Below are 23,057 nucleotides of genomic sequence, written 5' to 3'. Positions count from 1 at the left end.
GAATATGTCCTGTAATTTCGTTAAACATTGAGTACTTATAAAGGGCTTAAATCATGGCTACAAGTTTAATTTCCTTTATGTTATTAATTTATTTCAGATGGTTTAAGAATAACATGTAATCCTAGTGTTTTATGGTTGTCTCATGAGGTCAGAAAACAGTGTTTTTGTTTTCCTGTTTCTTGGTGTTGTTAATTACAAATTATTCATAGTAAAGAGTTAAACATGCAGACAAAAGACTTTGAGTAAGTGAATTATCTGCAAAGACTATTTGTTTGCATAGACAACAGCATTATTAACAGCTGGTCAGTGTCTGAAATGTCACCTTTTATTTTCAGACACAAAAACAGATTTGTTTCCCAGAATTCTCCACTGCGAACGGTGTGTTTTGTGTTTGGACAGATTTCTCATGTGTGGATTTATGTCAGATAATGAAGTATTTCGTTGGCAGGGTAATTAGAAATATAAACACAGTCAGAGGAGGGAGAAAGAGTACAGCCCAGAACTGGTTCTGGCTCAGATTCTGGATGGACATATCTGAGATAGCACTCCTCTGTGTGGATTTTGCTCCAGAATGAGGAGGTAAAAAACACTTTATTGGTGTGAAAAGGTCCATAGAACGTCCCAAACACTCTCCCTCTGGACAAATAAAAACTCTAAGGTCGAAGCTGTGTTTTACATGCTGAAAGTGTTCCATATTGGAGCGGACCACTGGGAGGCCAGTCCACTTTCATTACCGTTCAAGTGTTTTGCCAACATGGCAGCTTTAAAGCTACACATCGAATAATGCAGATTGAGTTAGAAGAGTCTGATTATTCGAGCAAAAAATGCCAACACAAGTCCATTTACATTTACATGTGCAACACATGCTGGAAGAAGGTGTAAAAGGTCACATTAGTGAGGCTCTAACTAAGCATCATTTATGCTAGCCATGATTAACCTTTTGACTTACAGTTTATTAAGTGTCAGAAAGAACACACAAAAAAGCAGCTGGAAACAGAGTATGTTTGGTGCTTTTGTTTAATTTGTGGAAAATTGATCATTTTCTACCTAAAATTTAATTTAATATCCAAAAATGTACCGACAATATTTAAATCTGAAGTCAATTTGACAACACCAACGTGTTCACAGTCCACTCACTGGACTTAAAGCATCAAATCAATTGATCAATCATGTGGAGATCTACGCAACCTGTGCAGAAAGCTCTATTCTGAGCTCTTGAAGAGCTATGTCAAGTCTAAAAATGTACTTGTTACAGAAGTAATCTCAATTTGATTTTAGAGATGACACACGCACACTCTGAAAAACAGTAAACTCGTGAAGTGTTCTGTTCTATGTCTTGAACGCCATCTTCATCAAGACGTTTTTATTTAGCTTGTTCCTCTTTTAGGCCAAGACCAGAGATGCCTCAATGCTCCTCGGAACGATTAAGGTCTTTCGTTTCAGCAGAAATGATATCTTATAATAATTTTTTATGGATACTGATCATGGCTGGAATTACTGCTTGTTTTCTGTGTTTTATTGATACATCTGTGCAGTGACCGTCTTCTCCAGACTGAGAGAAAATAAGTTTCCCCTGTTAGGATTAATAAAGCTGTCTTATGTCCAGAGGAAGAAATCACAAGAGGGACAAGGTGTCTGGGCCCCCACTTCCTAGGTTAAAGGGAGAGTTTTTTTTTTTTCTTTTATCATTATCATTACACTCGCCCCACAAATTTCTGAGCACCAAAAAGTTTTATTCATGAATCTGAGTGGATCCCACGCAAAAAAAATCCCTCATGTTTTGGGCAAGTTGAGCCAGCTGCAACACATTGAGTGATCAGCACCGCCCCGAACATCATTGGTCCACGTCTACCGAGCATCAGCTGTATCGGTGAAAAATATACTAAAAAGGGTATAAAAAAAAAAAAACATCCAGCCACAGCTGCTGACATTTGGAAAGCGATACAGATGATCTGCAGCAGTCTCCTAACTTGACACTTTTCTTTTCAAAGTAGCATTAGACGGTCCACCTTTCAAATCTTCTTATTCAACCTTCGACTGATCTTGAGTGAAAGCATCTGATCCGACTTTGTAAATAAAATTATTAAAGAAAGAAAAGACCATGAGGCAAAAGCCACTTTTGTTAATGACAGTTGGTCTCCTCAGTTCCCAGATGTTTACAGATGTTGTTAAAAGAAGAGAAGATAGTGGGAAACACAGACCTGTCCCAACTTTTTTGAGACGTGCTGCTGCCATCAAATTCAAGATGAGATGATATTTTTAATGAAATTGCAAAATGTCCTGCTTTAGACCTAAGATTTGGAAATGATTGCTTTATTGTTATTGTATCCCAAATGTTTTGGAAATAAGGTTTTACTTTTCACTGTGAGGGTGTTGGCATGTTAATGACAACACTGAGCACAAAAGCGCAGCCAGATAGAACCAGTGAGCTGGCTGTAAACTCTTCTGCTATGAATATGCTATATTTGCAGCACGTTCATGTGGGTATCATGACAAAGCCAAGCACTCTGTGTTCCCTGACAAGCTTAATAATTGACACAAAGTGAGAAATTAGTGCCAGCTCCCCGGGTGCAGAGAGTAAGGTCAGCAGAAAGCTTGTGTTGCCACAACATTGACAAAAAGTTTTAAAGGGAATTCAAATAGCTTGTCAGGCTGCCAAGCCAAACTCTGCTGTGATCTGAACTGCAACGAAATTGTAACATCTGCCGTGTTTTCTTCTGATTTTTGCTCGAGTTGTGCTAAAGTTTCTTATCAAAATGAACATATTTCACCAAGGGCTGATATATAGTAGCAATCTGCCCCCAAATGGGTACACTTTTCAATCTGATGATACACAAAAAACAATTGGTACGTTAACACTGGTATCTTCTGCAGTTTTAACTTGTTAATATCTCTTGTCTCTTAGAGTTTCCCCTTATGGAAGAATATTACCCTCGTGTCAGCTGAAACCTGCAAAGAACAACCAAAAAAAATACCCCAAATTTGACATTTTACTCTGAACTAATGCTATATAAATAAAACTGGACAGAACTGAACCTAATTAGAAATAACAGCAGCATAAACCTCGGTCTGTGCATGTCAGCATGTGAGTATTTGTCACTGAATTTTAATCTTGATGCTCTCCCACAGACACACATTTCCCTGGCACGACCAAGGATCGGTAAGTGTGATGAAATAGTGGTTTGGGATGTTGTTTGTTCTCCAAAGAAAGCACTCAGTGCTCGCTCTCTGCTGTCATTTTCAAGACTTGTGGTTAAATGTCCAGTAGGGCCCAAACTATTTCAATTTTCACCTAGTAAAAAAAAAAAAAGCCCACCTAGAAATAGTTGAACAGAGATCTCAGCTTGCAGCCACGTTAAATATTTGTATAAAACATTGCTCCAGCACTAAAAAAGAAAACACTCCTGTGAATTACTTTTCATGAAATGTACTCTGAAACTGTCATCGTTGTTTGACTCGAGTGAAATGTCACAAATAATAAATGAACTATAAAGTGACAAAAGGGAGAATAAAGCCAAAAGCACCGGGGAAATCTGAATCCCTGCCTGTGCATTTCTATCATTGTCTGCCTTCGTTCCAGAAAATATGTCAGAAAGCTTAAAGGAGGTGTGATGCTGCTAGCTGACGCGAAGCATGTGCAGCCTTTTCCAAGATAACACGTTCTGCAGGAGAAATCTTGAGCAGCAGAGTGGAGATTCAGCAGTTTTTAGGTCACTTGAACACAGCTGTCTGAGCCTCTCAGGTTTTCCACATTTTATGTTTCAGACTCATTTTACTGTATATCCCATTTACATCTGTGGTCACAACTCATACTTAGGACTTGGTTGAGACTCTTTTGGCAGCCTCGGATCTTCTCAGGTCCTACAAGCTTGGCACACATTTTCTTTTGAGAGTTTCTCTCATTCCTCTGGGCAGAAATGTTCAAGCTCCATTTGGCTGGACGTGGAGCGTCAGTTAGCTGCCATTTTCTCTCTTGCGATGCTCCACCTTGTCAAAGACATGGAGCTGCTTTTACTGAGGACGCTCCCTTGTCAGGTTTGAAGACATGAGGTCCTGAGCACTTTTTAAAAGATTGCTCTGTTTCTTATATTGTATATTTCTTCTTTCCCTCTGTCCTGACTATTCTCCAATTCGCTGTCATAGAAAAACACTCCTACATAATAAAGCCGCCATCAAAGTCTTTGTTTCATCTCCAGTAAACAAAAAGTGGATGCATTCATTGTGACGTCACCCATTGGTTTGTGGATTGTACGCCAATTGAATCATGGGATTATTTCCATAAGAAGCTTTGATGAATTTATGATTAATCCAGAGTTGCAGCTAACTCAGTGTCAACTACAGTGCACCAACTGTTGAACCACACTAGTAAAACTAACAGGTGAACCACACTACTTGTCCCCAGCAACGTGGTACATAACATCTTCACATGACTCAGCGCCTTCTTCTTCTTTCCCCCTTTTTTCATTAATTCGGTAACACAAAGCCACCGACAGAAGTACAGTTTCTAATACAGTCCAAATATCAGTCCATCTCAGGTGCAGCAGTGTCTAGAAATAAAACATGGCCATGTGCCGGTTGGCAAAGTACTTTTGTAAAATTCTCCAATCACTTTAGAGAAGTTCTGGATCATAGTGAGCATTGATTTATTTTGCCCCTGATTTCTGAGTTTGGCAGCCAGATCATTTGAGTCTGTTGGTGATTCCGGTCTTCTTTAATTTTAGATTGACAGAAATCATTGTGCTTTTGAGAACTTTAAATGCTGCACAAAATGTCTCGCATGCTTCCCAGATCCGAATAAGACTGACAAACTCGTGATCTGGTGATATAAACCATCCACTCTCAAACTTTACAGGCAGATTATGTCCAATGAATTCAATCTGGGGAAGCTGGATTCAACCCCAGTAGTGAAAACAGAGTCTGAACACATATGTGTATGGGACATTTCAGTCTTTTATGAAAGTTAAAGTAAAAAAATAAAAAAAAACTTCCGAAGCTTAAATTGTTACGTTGTTGTTGATATCTGTACAAAAAGCATTGAAGAAAAAGATTTAAGTCAATTTTAAGATGACTATAAAACATTACAAAATGTGGAAAACTTGAAAAGGATGTGAAAACTTTGCTCCATACTCACTCTAAAGTTGAAGCAGAGATTAAAAGAGGTCAAGAAAGAAAGGAATGGACTCACGTCAGTGTTACAGGATCTGTATCGTTTTCTCTCTCCAAGACAGTATTTGCCTCGTCCAGATGGGCTGAGGGAAACAAGAGATTTAAATGAGTGGAGAAGACAGGAGAGAAATTGTAAATTCAATATACTAAATCACATCAGAACACAGTAAATGACAACATGAATTCTTTATAGGATGAAGGGAGTACATCAGGACAGTATGGTGACAGTGAGTCATGAAAAGGTCTAAAAGGCCTAAAAAAGTCTCTGCCTGAACACAAAGTGTGTTTGTGTGTCTGCATTTGCTGCTTTTCTGCATATGTGTGCCAGTGATTCATTCATTCATGAAATCCAAGCTGCTCTAAGAGCTCTTAAGTGTGACGTGACATTTAGATTTGGGAGAAAGACTGAAGTCTGTAACCTCAGAACCTTTCTCTTCTCTTTCCTCCCTCATCTCGTCTTCACTCCTCATGTACAACTCTGAAAGGTTTGTTTCTCTTCGCCTTCTCACCTTCATTATCCTCCTTTTCCTCCATGATTATTTCCACTTCACTGCAAAAAGGCTCTGTAATGAATGTGTTGGAGGCTGGTCTGGCTGCTTTTTTTCTGCTTCCCTCCTCTCTGTGCTGATGCCTGAGCAGCAGCGATCACCTTACACAGGTGGTCCACATTACGCCGGTGTTTCTCCCCCCTTTTTTCCCTCTTATTCACCCTGGCTTTTTCTCTTTACTTCCCTTGACGTGTGGGATGTAATACCTTGCTTCCAAAACAAAGGAATGCGACAATGGAAGAAGGATAAAGATCCCAGATGTCTACTTGCCAGCCAAGGATGCTCTGGTCAATGATTTGTCTCGTGCAGACACATGGGAGGCTTTAAAACAAAGCGCTTCACCATAAGCGTTGGGGGAGCTGTGTGGTTACTTATTGTGCATGCTTCATCGCTGAGTTTATCTCAAACTGTAGGAGGAGACAAAAAAGTATTTTTCTTTTTATGTCACTGTTGCATTAAAGCTTTAAGAGCTTGATATTCTAAGCTGTGGTTGTATTCACTGACAGGTGCGACGGCATACGAGATTAAGGCATTTTGGTCTCCTTTTTTCTTTTCCTAAATCAAATCCACCTTCACATTCTCACCTTTGCTCAAAGCTTTCAAAGTTTATGGCTAAATTTATGCCAAAACATCAGATTGATGCAGAAACTATGTCGTAGTCTGATGTGCACATCCACAGAGATGTTATACTGCATGTATGCACCTCAAAAAATCAACATTGAACTTAAAATAATGTATTTTTTTCCAACCATCTGAGCCATCTGTGCATAAATTGAGGAAAAACAAGACTGTCTTCAGCTTTTTTTCTCACAACAATATCCTTTTGATATATTATGCAGTTCACTTGAGACCTGATGCAACATTTATGTGCATCTTACTTTCATTTTGCCTGCATTTTCAATACTCTTGGCTTTAAGCTCCTACATAGACACAAATGCATTTTTTATACCAAAAGTGCTGTTTTCATAAGCACAGGTACATCTCCTAAAAAAAGCCTATCAAATCTAGTAGTAGCATGTTCATCCTCAGTGCTCTTAGAGCTGTATTGTATTCAGAATCTGTTCAGTAACTACCACAACAAACCTGGAAGATACAACAACATGAAAGGATGGTGTTAGACTATATCCGACCTGCAAGCTGTGTTCTGATATTAATGACTTTCTGAGAGAAAATGGATGGATCACACAGCAAAACTGAGAATGAGCTCGTAGCTGTTTTACAGTCAAGCAAATTCAAACAAGTTTCTATTTGTTCATGAGTTGCTGCTGTCGGTATAAGATTCCTTGTCTGAGACATTACAGTTGGTAACTGTGTGTTTCTGTACAGAAGAGGACAGCTGTGTTCTCTCTTCTAGTGCAGTGCAGCATCCTCAGTGGAATTTGGAGTGTGCAACCAGGTGTTGCATTGCTATCAATGCCGATTGGGGCCGGAGCCGATAAATGCCTGCAAAGGAGTCAATTGGCATGGAACTGAGTGCAGATTAAACACTTTCCCATTCCACTCAAAAGCCAGATTTCAGCGGCATACAAATGGCCAAAGAAAACAGTTTTTCAGAGAATATTCATTTTTTAGAAATCCCCTTTAAAGCACATATTTGTCTGAATGGGTAAACACAGATGAGCTAAAACAATGTTTAAGGTACTTTGAATCATAATAGTTTACTGAAAAATGCAGATGTTGAGGTTGTTGGAGTTACTGACAAAGACATACGACTTCTCGTGCATAATTTTTTTGCCACAGATTACAAATTCAAGGTTAAGAGTTGCCACTTGTGATAAGTCTGCTTGGTATTCCGTGTTAACAGATTTGGTCAAATAAAACACCTTGGAGAATCCAAAATATCAAGTGTAACAGGTTGTCATTGTATTAGACTTGTTCATAATCCTAACAAAATAACCACTATTCTACCAGTCCCTTAATGACCTGCATAATAATAATAATTTTCTCATGAACCAATACGAGTCATGACACCAATGATTGGATCAAAAATTTAAGTTTGAGCCAGGCAGATTAGAAAAAGAGCTAAAACTCACTGCTCAGTTCTCCAAAGTTAAAAAGGAGCTGCAGATTCAGCTGCCTTGTTGCTGTAAAACAACCAAATTCGCTTCATAAAGATTATTATGAAGTATAAAGCAGGAATTAAACTTAAGTGTTTTAAGTTCAGCTTCTAATTTGTAAGCTAAAATGTGTTATTTCTTCTTTCCAGAGGTAAGTCACTTCACTTTAAAGATCTCATTAACTTCCTGTACAAACGTACATCATCAGTGGTGCAAATGGCTTTAAAACTGACACATCCAACCAACACATTATCAATCCTCTGCTCTGTTAAATGCTTTTTTTCTCTTTTTTTCTCTTTATAACTAATAGTCCATTAGGTAGCCCTTTCTGGTGATCGTTCATTAACTTGTCTCAATAGGAAATTCATCAGGTTTAAGAAGCTCTAAGTGTGAATGGGAGCAAGATTCAATTAGTCTTTTTTTTTTCATTATTTGCAATGCATACTTCATCTTTGGTTTGACTTCATAAAAAACTTTAAATCACTCCACAGACACATATTTCAAAAGAACAAATGCTGACAGCTCATAAGTCAAGTTAAATGCTTCATTACATCCTGCAGAAGGCAACCAAAAAGCAGTGAAATTAAATGTTAATATTCTGCCTCCAAAAGTCGTCACATACAGTAGAGCTCTCAGAGTTTCTTTTTCCCAAGAAGGAGGCATTTATCCCTGGAAATATTTCACAGCTAATTTACTTCAGAAACAACCTAATTACTGCAGTTCTGCTCCCACTAGGATGTAACACACATCCACACATATGCACATACACACAAACACACACTTGTAGGCAGGACCTGGATGTGTGTGTTCAGCTTGCTGTGGCTTACTTTGCCTACTTACGCTGGGCTGTCACAGTGCCTCATGGAGGAGGATACACCGCCCCCACAGGTCCTGCTGCACTCCCCCCACATGGACCACGGCCCCCAGCCTCCGTCCACACTCTGAGGCCAGGTGCCGAACGCAACACACTCCCCCTGGTAGCACCACTGTCCGAGGAAGAGCAGAAACACACACACACAGAGGGGGAAAGTGGTTATTACAGAGCTGAACCATTTGCTCAGATGCAACAAAAATACTGACACTTTGACGGTTAACACAGAGTACGTATGTGTCGGCTTTGCAATCTTTTAACAGTTATGATCTCATATATACTTACAGACATCTGTGCATTGTCAAATGCAGACTATACAGAATCTGACAGACGGGTTTCCTACAATAACGCATTGTGCTCTACACTCAGACTAACTTGTGATTACACTATCACTCAGCCTATAATTTAATTTCCGCATTAGTCCTGTTATTTCTCCTCTTTTACCTGTCATTATCTGTTTGTTATTGCTGCCCAGGTTTCCTCTTTGCTTCCTTAGACTTTATGTGACTCATAAAGTCACATAAAGGCACGCCATAAATATATATGGGTTATGTTTTTTTTAATCATTAAAGGAGTAATTCCACATTACCGTGAATGGATCATTAATGTCACGCTGATGGGTTACGATATTTAAAAGAAGAAATAACACAGTTGTCCTTAAACAAACCAGTACCGAACACTTTAGGGTTTCCTCAAGCTGTTATCCACAAATTTGTGAGAGCAATGTGACAATGTTGCATTATGAGCCAGAACTGCTGATTAAATTGTGCTTGTTTAATTTATAACTCCGGGTTTAGCAGGATGTCCTGCGTTTCTGAAACAGTCAGAGCCTCCTTCATCAAGAAGAGAGAATGAAGCACATGATTTTTAGGTAACATTTGGGCTGTCTGAACCATTTTTCATTGCTCTAACCAAGTAGTTTGGAACCGAAATAAAACCAAGTTGTTTAGTGTCTAAACCTAACCAAATAGACAGCAAACTAAAGTAAAAAAGTTTAGAAAATGCCAAATAAAAACAAGGAACTAGAACAAGAATTTCACCCAGAATATGAGTCTTGGTTAAAAGCCTTGTTCTGCCACAATCCCCTCAGTATTCAAAAAGCTGTGTTTATTTCAAGTATTTCTAGGAGATCCAGTTGTTTGGAACCTGGCGTCAGTACATTTTCATTACTCCAACACATATACAGCTTAACTTTCAGTTTGACAGCATGTCGACTTTCTTCATCTCCATGCGTGTTCCTACAAGATGACGTCCACTTTCCACATCTTGCTTGTGTTCATTTGGCCACAAAAGCCCAAATAAAGGAGGAATGAGGCAATGGTGGAGGGCAATAATCCATCCATCCATCCATTTTCTATAAACGCTTAATCCAATTCAGGATCACGGGGGCGGGCTGGAGCCTATCCTAGCTGCCTTTGGGCAAGAGGTTGGGTACACGATGGAAAAGGTCGATAGTCAGGGCAATAATCCTTTTACATTTTCCTTTTTGTTTTTCATGGTCACTGCATTTTTCTACTTGTTTCCCACTCATGAGTCCTCGCTTTTCTGCCGTGCTCTCACTCACTCGAATGGTTACAAGTACAAGGTCAAAGCTACGAAAAGCAACATTACGGTACATCGTTAGACTTGTTAGACTATTCATGCGTTGGGACATGAGCCCTGCCCGACAAAAAGCAACAGCCTGGAGATACCCGCAAACTACCATTTCAAAATTTACAACAAGTACCTGTAGAGATGTGGACAATTACTAGTCAACTGTGCAAAGTCATAACATATGTTGAATGCAATTAACCTCAGATGTGGAAAGTCAGAACTCAACCCCTGAGTGTTTTATGCAAACGGTGTAAAAAAAATATGGCTCTAATAACATTAAATGGTTATTAAAAGACAGGTAGTTCACTTGACCTAAGAAGCAGAAGATGTACAAATGTGCCAAATATCTAATTTAATTTAGTGTAAAAAGGGTAGATTATTTGGTTGCCATTAAAGCTGTTTTATAGGGGGGTGGGGGGTGACACAAAATACTTAAACTGGTGTTAACAACTAGAATATTAGATCTTTAGTGGCTTTTTAAAACCCTTTTTAATCCAAGTTAGATATGTGATATTTCCAATCAGATCCACTGAACATATCAGTAACTTATGGCATTTTACTAATTCTATCGTACTTTCACACATGTGGTATGTTTTCTACGTATATTATCATAATTCCATTACTTACACTTGCTACTTTTTTCAAGCTAGTTTAAAGGCATCGGTCACCTTGCATCTCTGCTATTTTAAAAACTCACAGCCAGATTCTTTTCTGATCATTAAAACCTAAACAGTAATATGTGTTTTTATAAGGGCATTTGGCAACCTCCCTGATAGCTCATAAATGGATTAAACAGATACTTAGAAAGGATGTGAAGCCTAAGCACTTTCATGCTGAATTAGAATGTTTTTGTTCATTTATTTAGTCTCTGGTATATTGTGAGGCAGTTATATGGTGCCGAGTTGTGTTTCAGGATTGTTTTAAACCTCCAGCTAAGCTGTTCAGCGTTCCAGAGGGAAGAGGGGATCAGAGGCGGCCCTTTGTCTCTCCAACTGTGTCAGTAGGTTAATAACCCTGAGAAGCTGGGACAGTCAAGGTGAGGGCTCTTTGTCTGACTCACTCATTCATGCACTGAAACCCTCTCCAAACAAAGTTAGCAGTGGGAGAAGAGATGGGGAGGACAGAGTATACTGTACATCAGAGGATCCATTTAAACACAGCAAGAATACAAAAACACCTCTATACTGGCCCTCTGCACCCTCCCCCAGTCTCCCTGCTCCTGTTGGAAGGGCCTCCCTGCATTACAAGCTGGGTGAGAAATGGCTGACATTCATATTCCTTTGAAGCTGCCCCCGGCAGGGGCAGACAGGGTATGCCATCGGCTCTCCTAAAGCTGCTCCGAAAGCTGTTCCAAAGCCCCCCAGGCTCAACCTGGGGCCCCCTGTGTTGTCCAGGACCCTGTACGTGGGCCCCGGGCCTCAAAGGCTCCACTGAGCTAATGGTAATCACGGATGACAGCTCGTGACACTCTCCTATTCTTTCCTTTTAGACCTCGGACCATCCGGTGACAATGGCTGTCGTAATCCATGTTAAAACTGTCTCTCCTAACCTGGCTGGCATCAACAGAGGGCTGATGACCTAAAGCTCAGCGTGCTGTGTGTGTTTGTGTGTGTGAGTGGGGAATAGTAACCCTTCTCATAGCGGTAATCAAAGCAGTGAGGTATGACTAGTTGAAACTGAGAGCAGAACACAGGGGAGAGTGCTGGCATCCTTATCTCACATCACAGGGTTTCACTTAAAAGTTTTTGAGCTCTGCATAATTCTGTATATTGTCGTTTAAATGTGACTTAAAACATCAACAGATTTCCACAGAAGTCAGAACTTAAATAAGACTCTCATTCATCTGCACATCAACTTGGAGGAATTTCACCTCGTTCCTTCAAACAGACCAGCTTCAACTCTGAGATAGTGTTGGGTTTCCATACATAAATTTAAACATTTATACAGCATGACTTTGACTAGGCTATTCCAAACATTAACTTTCTTCATCTTTGGTAAAACTACTTGTATACTGTATCTACTTTTCCTAACACACCAAGATGAGGCAGCTAGACTCAAATGGAACTAGGTGCTCTGTACACACTCCAACTTTTTGCATCTTAAGTGTAAGTGCACATTAATACAGATGAATCTCCAATAAGGCGGCAGCTCCAGCAGCCAATCAAATAAATGCAAAATCCAGTCCAAACCATCAGCCCTCCTCCACCGTGCTTGACAGTTGGTATGAGGTGTTTGTGCTGATATGCTGTGTTTGGTTTCCTCCAAACGTGCTGCTGTGCATTATGTCTTTTTCCAATTTTACTGTCATGAACTTTAACCTTTAACATGCAAACTGAGGCCTGTAGAGTCTGAGATGTAGCTCTTTGAGTTTTTGACCTCGGGGTGAACTTGCTGGGATGTCAACTCCTGGGAAGATTGACAGCTGTCCTGAATGTTTTACACCTGTGAATAATCTTTCTTTCTGTAGAATGATGGACTCTAAATAGTTTGAAATGGCCTTATAACCCTTCCCAGATTGATGGGCAGCAACAGTTGCTTCTCTAAGATCGCTGCTGATGTCTTTCCTCCTTGACATCGTGTTAACACGCACCAGAATGCTCCAGACCAGCAAACTGACTAAACTTCTGCTTTTACAGAGGCGCTCACACCTGGCTGCTACTAACCCTCTGAACTCCCGTGGAAGCAGTAAGGGTTGCACCTTTTTCACACACTACTTCTGGACTTTGGGTTAGTATTGGTTCAATAAATGATGACAGTGCAATATATTGTGTGTTGTTGTTCATCTGAGGTGTTATTTACCTAATTTTTAAGACTTGGTAAGGACCAGATGATTTTTTTAAGTTATTTTGTTTGACATGTGAAACCTTTGACTTTGTTTTTTCACATCACTGTGATCTGAAAAACACATCTTTAGAATCCAGATTTAACAGTAAAATGGCTTCAATATAATAAGTAATAACAATTACAATATAAATCTAGTCTAAAATATGCATTTTGCCTTATTTTGAATTTGTAGTTGAATCTACAAAAGTGTATATAATTCAATGTGATTTTGGGCAACCATTTAATCCTAAATCATGGATTTTAATAACTAACAGAGGAATACTGGTAAAGCTTTGTTGACATCTGTAAAGGAGGTCCTCACCATCTTCTTATTCTTTTGAACTAACAACATTTAGCAGCATTTGTAGATGGCTGTGTGCTGATGTTCAGGCAAGAAAACTAAATCAGAGGATGAGGTTTTGTGCTTTTTTATTAGTATGAACGTTTTTAAATGTAAAAGAAACATTTCCTGACTTACCCCTTTCTCGATGCTGCCGGTCTGGCACAGAGTCCCCTCTGCAGCTGGGATACTGTTAGTTACACAGCGGTTGCTTTTGCTAAGGCACCAGAGCTCTCTACACACTTCCTAGGAAAGAAGGCAAAAGCAAGTTGGTCAGAATAAATCAAATCGGCAGACTTGGAGGGGGGGGTTAGTAAAAAAAAAAAAAAAAGGGTGAGAATGATTTATTATTGGCGTTTGGTGGTTTTCTGCTTAGCGTTTTTCTTCTGCAGTCTGACAGCTGTGAGACAAATAAAAAAGAACACAAACAGCATGGAAATTCATCCATAAATCTACATGATCCCAGATCAAATTCAGAGGATAACAGAAGTTGATGAGACCACATCAAAACTGCTGAGAGGCGTTTGAGCTCGAGAGCCCATATGCTTTGGATCATAGAGCATCTTAAGAAAAACGCCAAGGGTCACCCGGTGCTCCTAATGTTCTCTTATGAGAAATGAAGAGTCAGCTGAATCAACAGCATGACTAACGTTTCCTCACATTCACCTCAGGACCACACGGGACCATGACATCAGTTCAAGAATTCCCATTTTGGCTTCTTAGGGGAAATCAAGAGTGAGCAACAGGCCTCCCAAGTCTTAGATAAAGTCGATTTGTAGGCCTAAAGAATCTCCTTAGCATTACTGAGTGGTCTGAGTAAATACCCTCGCGCTGCAGACTAGAATCCATTCAGGTTACTCAAAGTAAAGAAGGACGACACGAAGTTGCCCTCAAATAAATAACCGCATAAATGGAACATATGTTACAAGGACAGCACTGCACAACCTTGCATTAGATTTCCCATTAAACCAAACTCGATTGCCTCATATCTCAACTTCAAAGGCTTTTACTGGACAATTGTGTGCGGCAGAAGAGCAGGCCCATGAAAAAGAGTTATGATCCCACGCACAGATTCTGACCCCCGGGGTCAGTAAATATGCCACAACCCTGCAGCTCCCTGAGCCTATCCAGATTAAATAAAGCAGCAAACTGCCACTCTCAAGTTGCAGGGACTCCCCTTGGCCAGCTGGTTTCAATAAGCCACCCTGCTGCTCCATTCACTATCTCAGCCGTGCTAAAAGGTCAGTAGCCCGGACCTTAACGAACATGGATGTGAGCCTGATGGATTTATGTTAACCGAGAACAAGCTGATGATAAAAAGCGCAGGGGCACTCAGGAAGGGCCTCGCTAATATAGCCATCAAAGGTTGTTTGTTTTTCATACTTCCAGCTTCCACTGCTGCTCTGCTCTGGGAGAGACTTGCACGCCTCTGTGTGTGTTGGTTGCTGAGAAGTGGGATGTAGCATTGTAACTAAATTACTGCTGTAAAGGATGCTGACTTCCTCTCTTGACGTCTGTGTTACTTTTCCCACCTCTGACGCAGTCTCATGCTGTGATTTAAAGTCTATGACACCCCCAGGGCTCAGTCATCAAAATCTAGAATTTAGCTGAACCCCCTGAAGGCTCTGTGGCCATAGTCAGTGAAATATTACTGTTGTGTTGGTCTGCATCAGTGGTTCCAAACCTTGTTTGGCAATGACCCCAAAATACAAAGTGATATATTGTGTGTGAGCTGTTCAACTCACAAAATAACTTTTTGTTTTTGCCTTCTTACAGTTCGCTGTTTTAATTTGATTTGAACTTATCTTCCTGGAATTGACAAACACCCTCAAATCAAGTTTCTTGCTTATTTTAGAAGAGTGTTCTAAAATGTATTGAATATACAAGAAACCTCTCATGATACAGATTATTTAGCAACACATGCAATGGATCAAACCACTAATCTTACAGCTGAAGGATGTGTTTCAGTGACATAGCAAAACAGAGCATTAAATGATGCAGAAAGCTTAAAATGCCTTGAAATTGCATGTAAAATACTCTTAAAATTGGCCTCCAAAAATCTGTAAGTACAGCTTTTTGTGTTGAAACAGAAACAAAATTTCCAGCTAACAATGCAGATATTTAAAACTGATTCTTTCTCATGAATAACATGTATTAAAAAGCAAATCCATCTTGAAAAACGACGTAAATGTTCTCTCTGTTTGATGTTTTCCTGCTTTACTTGATGTGCGAGTGTAGATGCTCAAAACCAAATACAATGATATGTGACTAAAGCTGAGAATATGCTCGATTTTTAACTTTTGATTCTGTGTGACGCCATGCTTTTGTTCAGTTCACTCTCATTGCAGATCAGTTATCATTCTGTTTAATTTTGTCTTTTATAGTTATTTTATTGATCCTTTTATCACGTTTTGATTTTGTTTTTACTCTTCTGTGTTGTTATTTTCGTGTCGTGTTTTTAATCATGTGCAGTATTAGGATTATTTTCATATTTCTGACATTATTTCTTTCATCATCCTAAATGAAAACTGTTTGGGTCAACCTCTGCTGTTTTAAATGTGCTATTTAATCAAAGTTGACTTGACAAAAGCGAATTAATTTAATTTTTCTTTACTTATAACAATATAACAATATTATGCAATTATCAGCAAAAGAGTCAGTTTGAACAACCTGGTCTTACGAACTAGCATAATAATAGCGTATTAAGTTATGCTGTGTGTTATTACCAGAACCAGAACAATCTGACGTTGTTTATTAGTGGCAAAAAAAAGACACCCAAATGAATTAAAACATGTAGAAGTGGTATGCAACATGTGCCCAAAGTGGTGTGGTGTGCACAAAGCCATGAGATCTTGTTTTAAAATCCAAGCTATTCTTTATGCTGTTTGATATTACATGTCTGAATAATGAATGGCCGCACCCAGGTACGTCACTACCACATGTTGGTATGCATATGTAGGCCTAAAGTCTAAAATGCAAACCTTATTTTGTCCAGTAAAATTCAGCGCTTTGCTTATTTCCTGAGGCAGTAATCAAATAGCAACCACAGGTCTTCGTCTGAGCTCTACTTCGTCACTGTTCTCATTGTTAGCGCCGTCCACACCAGGTCACGTGTGGTGGTTAATTTCCATCCTGTGCTCAAGAGCAATGAATTTGGTGCGGATTTCTGGCCAGAATTTAAAATTTTTTGTGGATATAAAACTTCCATTTTGTTATCTAACATTCAGAGACAGATGAATGGCGTCATAAGCAACATATTTTATCAGTGATATATTATCAGTGTGTGGTATTAATTTTAGATGCATATACAAGAAATCCACTGTGTCAAGTTTCTTTCTTTTCCACAATGCAGAACAATAAGAAAATATTCATCCAAATGTAGAAAAACTTGATATAGCTGAGATTTACTTAAGACTCTTCCATTTATCAGACTTTTTATTCTTTTCTGTGATTACGCCTGTCCTGTCACAGATGGCTGTATGAAATAGATCTGATTGCCAGATAAAAAACTCCAATATAGCTGCGTTGAATCAGTGCTGGAATCCCATCCGCTCATAAATGTGAGTCTTTCATGTTGATCTAAAACCACAATTATGAGCTTAGGAGCCAAAATAACAGGGCTTGATTTTAAGCCTGTTCTAATCTGCTGTCAGATATTTCTTTCAATGAAATGAAATAACTAGGATCTCAGCTAATCTCTGTCCCCTTTTTTCTCACATGTGCCTAAATATCTATGTAATGCAAAAGCAATATCGCCCCACTGCTCTTGAAATCATTGAATAATCTTTCAACTGCTCATTTTTCCTCATCTTTCGCTTCCTGTGTCACCTTATGTACTGAGAGGGGGGCATGAATCATTATCATTACAGACTAAAAAAGAAAAAAAACTGATCACGGGAGTGTTGACTTTCGTCTTTCATCTCTATGTCGGTGAAATTTACGGATTAAAAAGGAGAAAAATGCAGTGTGTGCAAAGACACCTTCTTCCCAGCTCCTGCTGTTAGAGAATAATGAAACAGTTACATTACTCACAAACTTAATTTGGTGCAATGACGACAAGCCATTTCTATATATGGCATTGGTTAACAACCATAAAATAGCATTTAAAAAAAACACCAGGCAATCACAGTATTTTTGGTGCTTTTTACTGTCAAGTCTGGCACAATGTTGTCTGTAAAACACTGTTCACTTGTTGTCTTGTACCACGGCTATAATGCATGTATGTATGCAGTCACCTTGAACCACACTGTAAGATCATGAATCTTTGGCATTAAATCGGCCAACAGATGCTGTAATTACCTTTGACCTCACTGGGTTGTGTCTGTAAAAGGTCTTCAATATCCCTGTATATATCTTAAGTATGTTACCATGTTCCTGTGAGCTGTATTAGCATCCACAAATTCATATTTACACTTTCATACATGAACTTTTTTACCACTGTGCTTTGACCATAAATTGACCAGAATTATTTTTCAAATGATCCTTCCTTAATTCTGAAATCAGAATGCTTTCAAGACTTTGGACTTTACATTTGACAGTTGCAAATGTAGCCAGCATCACTAAATGATGTTAGCTATGTCTGCTGCTTTTGCCGCTAGATCTGCTGCAAAGTTCCAGTGAACTGATTTTAAACTATAGCCATCGATGGGTTTATGGTTCATTTAAATCAATACAGGGGTCTGCGTATCAATGTAATTCCATCTTATGTTAAAACCTGGTTCAAATCTGTTTCAGTGGATATTTGTGCATGTAAAAGCTGTACAGAATACAAAAGCCAAAGTGCATAAAACTGCTCCTGTTTGTAGCCATCACAGTCAGAGCAACTGGCTAAAACTTTTGTCATTTTGGATCAATCATTTAACAGTCTACAGCAGACTTGGCTTTTTCAGAAGGAGGCTTTAAAGACTCGAGATTAAGTATTTGAAACAAAAGGTGACAAGAGGGGCAGCACCAGAGAAAAAAATCCTTCTAATGGATCCCAAACTGAGATTATAAACTTGTAAATTAGCATACTTTGGCTTTCTAACATATGGATTTTGTTAAAGTTCTGCATTTATATCACACATTTATACAAAAAATTACAAACCACTTTTTTTTAAAGCATCTTAAATCAAAGACAGATATGTATTGTCATTGAAAATTGGGCCCAATAGCTCACATTTTCATTTGTCAATGAAAATTATCATTACATCATCAAATTACTACAAAAGATAAAAAGTAAAAAAATAACTCTTATCTTATTTGACTTTTTTTCTGGGTTTACAAATGTGGAGAATACAGTTTAAAAGTATTTGCAAGAGAGTCTCAATATTGACCTCAAAACTAGTCTTGGTGCCACTGTTTCTTTGGTTTGCATTCACTTAATCAAATGATCGTTTATGGGTTCTGAGGCTGCAACATTTTTATTTTCATTATTATCATTTTTGGCTCATAAATCTTTGCCACACAGTAAAGAAAATGAAAGTCATACATTACCTAAAAGCCAAAGTGGCACTTTAAAATGTGTTAGCAACAGTCTAAACCCAAATATGCTCGGTTTTACAATCACAAAAGAAAGTAAATCCAAGAGGAATTTGTGTTTGAAATGATGACATTTATTCTCAGAGGACTTAAAAAATCCTTATCTATTCATTTCCACATACCACGCTAACGTGCCTCTTTGTCAACATGACACTTTGAGAGTCAAGCCCATCCATTTGTGGCTACAGCTAGATATAGAACATAGAGAGATATCCCATTGGGTCAGGCTGAAGAGAAGATGTGAGCATTATGAGCAGCACTGAAAATGCTGGTTTCTTACCCCATACTTGCACTGGCGAGAGGATGTTCCATACTGGAATCGACACTGCTCGTCTGCATCGTACACCTGCCCCGGGGCCATTGTCGGGTAGAGGAAGTCTCGTTTCAGAGGCTCATTGTCCAGACACGTCCCCCGACCTGAGCTGTCAAAAAAACAAACCTACATTAGGACTGTTTCTAACACAAAGCAACCTTTTCTGCTCAGATGTCAAGATCGGACAGATCTGATTTTACTTCCAAACTACCATAGTAGGTAGTTTGTCAAAGATCTCAAATGACATGTAATCATTGTTGATATTACACATCAACACCTCCTTATCAAAGAGTGTTGAAGCACAAGCAGACACAGCTTTTCTAGAAGAAATGAGAGCAGACTGCTGGCCTAAAAAGACCAGCTTTCTCTGATTATATGGCTTCTATATGTGACTGATGGGACAGAATCCACAGAGAATGCCAATAAAATGACAGTGATGGAAGGAGAAAATATGGAGTGAGCAATGGCTCATATAGTCATGCTTCGGATTATGTTTAGTCTCTTTGTCAAATAGAAATATGTGCACTCACTATAACTCAATTAAAAAAACACACACAGCCGCATCTTTTTTTTATTCTAGCAGGTAAAACACTGAAAATACTTCAGGTGATGGAACTGTTTGGGTTGAGGTGATGGGTCCAACTGTGAGGGCAGACGCGTGCTGAAACCGGATGAAAGTTTCAATCTCCACCTCCTCTGCTTCTTCCTGAGTCAGAGGATTCTCTCGAGGCAAAGTATTAGTATGACTTTTTACTATAACGTGTTCTTTCCAGCTGTGGCAGCTGCAATATGCAGTGGAATGCTTCCCATCCCTCGAAAGGAAAAGTGGGCCTGGTGACAACAATAACGTAGTGCTAGACTATGATTGAGCAGACTGCAGCATGGGCCTACAGTTGAAGACAGGACAAGAAGAGGTATTAAACTAAGAGATTGTAAATATATATATATATTTATTTAATGATACCAAGCCATTCAACCAGATATGAGTTTAATGGCTCAGGTTTTGAGACATCTCTAGAATTTCCATCTCTACCCTAATGCAATAGAACTTAAAGGAACTTAATTTGTGAAGCTTGCAGCACTGGAAATGAACACATAAAGAGCTTATACAAACCTTGTGGTTGTTCTGCAAACTCTAAACCCCTTAAATAAGGTATGAATTATTGAATGAAAAGAGACTGGGACACAAATCATCCCTGACCTTGAGTGTAGATTATCAACAGGAATCCAGTGCTGGTGGATCCCTGGTGTTTTTATCCGAAAATGAAAATAAAACAAACTGTCATCTCAGCTGTAAACGGAGCAAAATATTGGGTGAACTATTCTTTTGATGTCACTTAAAACTTCTGGCTTTTCCTTCTGCCTCTGAACTGGATTACATCTTTTTTCATACTACTGATTTTTTTAAAAATGGTTACACCATTACAGGCAAAGGTTCATATTTTCAGAAACTATACAAAGATGAATGAAGATAAACTTGCATAAAATTAGGTGGTTGGCTCGTCTCCCATTGCCACCACACTAGTATACTTCAGCTTCTTTTACTTTATGTTCCTTAAACTCAACACCTGCTTAATGACACTCAAGCGCTGCTTTATTATTGTTAAAGTTTCATAGTGCCTCCCTTATAGGAGAGATTTATTTTCCATAGTAATTGTGCCCTGCTTATCGGGTGAGCTTCTTTTGTTTCAGTCCGCCTCAGTAGGAGAGCATGATAAGTTTATTTATAATAGTTAATAGCCTTTTCTGTTTTCCTCCTGGAGTGGAGAGAGTTTTGGTTTTGTTCATTTTCATAGCTGCTCCCTCCTTACATATAGTTATTGAGGCGAGTGCCTCAGGATTTTCACAGCCCCTTGTTTTGCTCTGTCTGGAGATCCTCGACTTGTTTACTGTGAATAAACACTCTTGCTCTGAAAAGACCTGTGTCCTCTGTCCTCACGGTCTGTGACAGTACACACTGGCCAGTAAGTGTGTCACAGACGTCTTGTCACAGACAGAAGGATTTTCTTTCCAGACATGGACCCAGAGGACTTACAGGCTCTCCAGAGCCGACTTGAGGACTTGCCCAAGTGCCTCGCTGAGGGCTGGTTCGCAGGGCTGGTTCCGGCGATCCCCGCAATTCAAGAAGTCTGGGAGGTGGCGACAAAGGTCCACTACGAGGCTGTGGTGGACATATTTGGAGCGGACTCGGCGATGGTATCGGCCACGCTCCACGAGACTATTGCCTCTCCTTTTGCCTCACCAGTTTCTCCTCCTGTCTTGCCGTCCCCACAGCCCGCCGCCATGCCCAAGCCGGCTGCCGCTGAGGTCCTGCACCAGCACACCACTGATGAGGTCCTGCTACAGCCCGCTGAAGCCGCTAAGACCAAGACTGTTCCAGCCACGACCAAGCCTGTGGTTCCAGCCATGACCAAGCCTGTGGTTCCAGCCATGACCAAGCCTGTGGTTCCAGCCATGACCAAGCCTGTGGTTCCAGCCATGACCAAGCCTGTGGTTCCAGCCATGACCAAGCTTGTGGTTCCAGCCATGACCAAGCTTGTGGTTACAGCCATGACCAATACTTATGTTTCTACCACGATCAAGACTGTTTCTACCAAGACCAAGATGGTTGTTTCTGCCAAGACCAAGTCTGTTCCACCTATGATCCAGCCTGCTCCGGCCTTCATCGCCGGGGATGGGTCAGATGGGCGCATCTTCGTCCTCGTCTTCGCCAGTGGAAGCCCAGGTGGGTGCATCTTCACCACTGCCTTCGCCAGTGGGAGCCCGGGCTGGCTCACATTTACTCTCGCCTTCGCCAGTGGGAACTTGGGCGGATCCACCACTGCCTTCACCACAGCCCGGCAAAAGTATACAAAAACATAGCTGGCTCTCATCTGCCCTCGCCTCTCCTCGCTGCCCTGAAGGGGCGTCCGGGTCGCCAGAGGTCTGGCCGTCCGCCGGGAAGTATACAATAAAGTAGACAGATTGACAGAAATAGATAGATATGTATATACTGGGAGTTATTGTTTTATAAAGTAAACCTTATACTAAATCAGTAGATATAGTTGGTTAAGACTACATTTTTGTATAAAACTACTTCTTTTCCTATTACACTGTAATAGCCATGTAATAGGATTTTTTTTCTCCCAAAAGTTTACTTTTAACTTTGAAACTTATTACCTACATAGCTAATTAAGTAACAATGGTTACATTGTTAAATCATGAAGGCCTGTCTGATATTGATATAGAAACCACACAACTTGAAACCTGGTGAATATTTTACAGTTATATGGATCTTTCTTCATAGACTTTCCTGAATTAGAAGGTGGGGTTTTCCCCTGACAAATATGGTGCCCATGCAGACAAATTGCTCCAATGACCAACAGTCCAACCAGCATGTATATATTTGATATACATGCTAAATACGTTCTTGCTGTCAACAAACTAAGCAAAATGGTTGAAAACAAACCTCAACTGGCTGTTACCATATTAGATTCCTTGTTTATCTTCCTAGAGCACAGATTTTGCGACCTTACAAGCTTGCCATTTACTCCTGTTTCCAGTCAGCCAGTCAACTGGCTGCTGATTCTATTTAATTTAATCACAGGAAGAGAGCAAATATGCACAAAACTATCCAAACAGCTTCTTTAAAACAAAATTAATTTGTCATCTAGTCCATCAGAAATATAAATATCAAGCTGGTTCTATCTGGGTAGTGCCATTGAATTCAAAGCAGCAAACAGTGGGTATAACTGTAACAATGTTAGAGACCAGTAATAAGTATATAAACTTTCCAGTAAATGCATTACTACTTCTGTTCCTTTTCATTCATAGATAGATAGATAGA

At 39.6% G+C, this 23,057-nt stretch overlaps 1 protein-coding gene across 1 annotated transcript in view; it reads right to left on the bottom strand.

Annotated features, from left to right (window-relative positions):
- The window catches only part of adamts6 (ADAM metallopeptidase with thrombospondin type 1 motif, 6), a 76,394-nt gene that overhangs the window by 29,363 nt on the left and 23,974 nt on the right, over positions 1–23,057 (bottom strand). The window contains exons 11-14 of the mRNA XM_072372334.1: positions 19,199–19,340; positions 13,537–13,644; positions 8,612–8,757; positions 5,186–5,249 (exon numbers count right to left, since the gene is read on the bottom strand). Of these exons, the coding sequence (XP_072228435.1) occupies positions 5,186–5,249; positions 8,612–8,757; positions 13,537–13,644; positions 19,199–19,340 (460 nt within the window). The remainder of the gene's footprint in view (positions 1–5,185; positions 5,250–8,611; positions 8,758–13,536; positions 13,645–19,198; positions 19,341–23,057) is intronic.

The sequence above is a fragment of the Leuresthes tenuis genome, unplaced genomic scaffold (assembly GCF_036924035.1).
Source record: "Leuresthes tenuis unplaced genomic scaffold, fLeuTen1.0.hap1 SCAF_19, whole genome shotgun sequence".
Classification (NCBI taxonomy): domain Eukaryota; kingdom Metazoa; phylum Chordata; class Actinopteri; order Atheriniformes; family Atherinopsidae; genus Leuresthes; species Leuresthes tenuis.
This window is presented reverse-complemented; position numbering and strand designations above follow the sequence as displayed.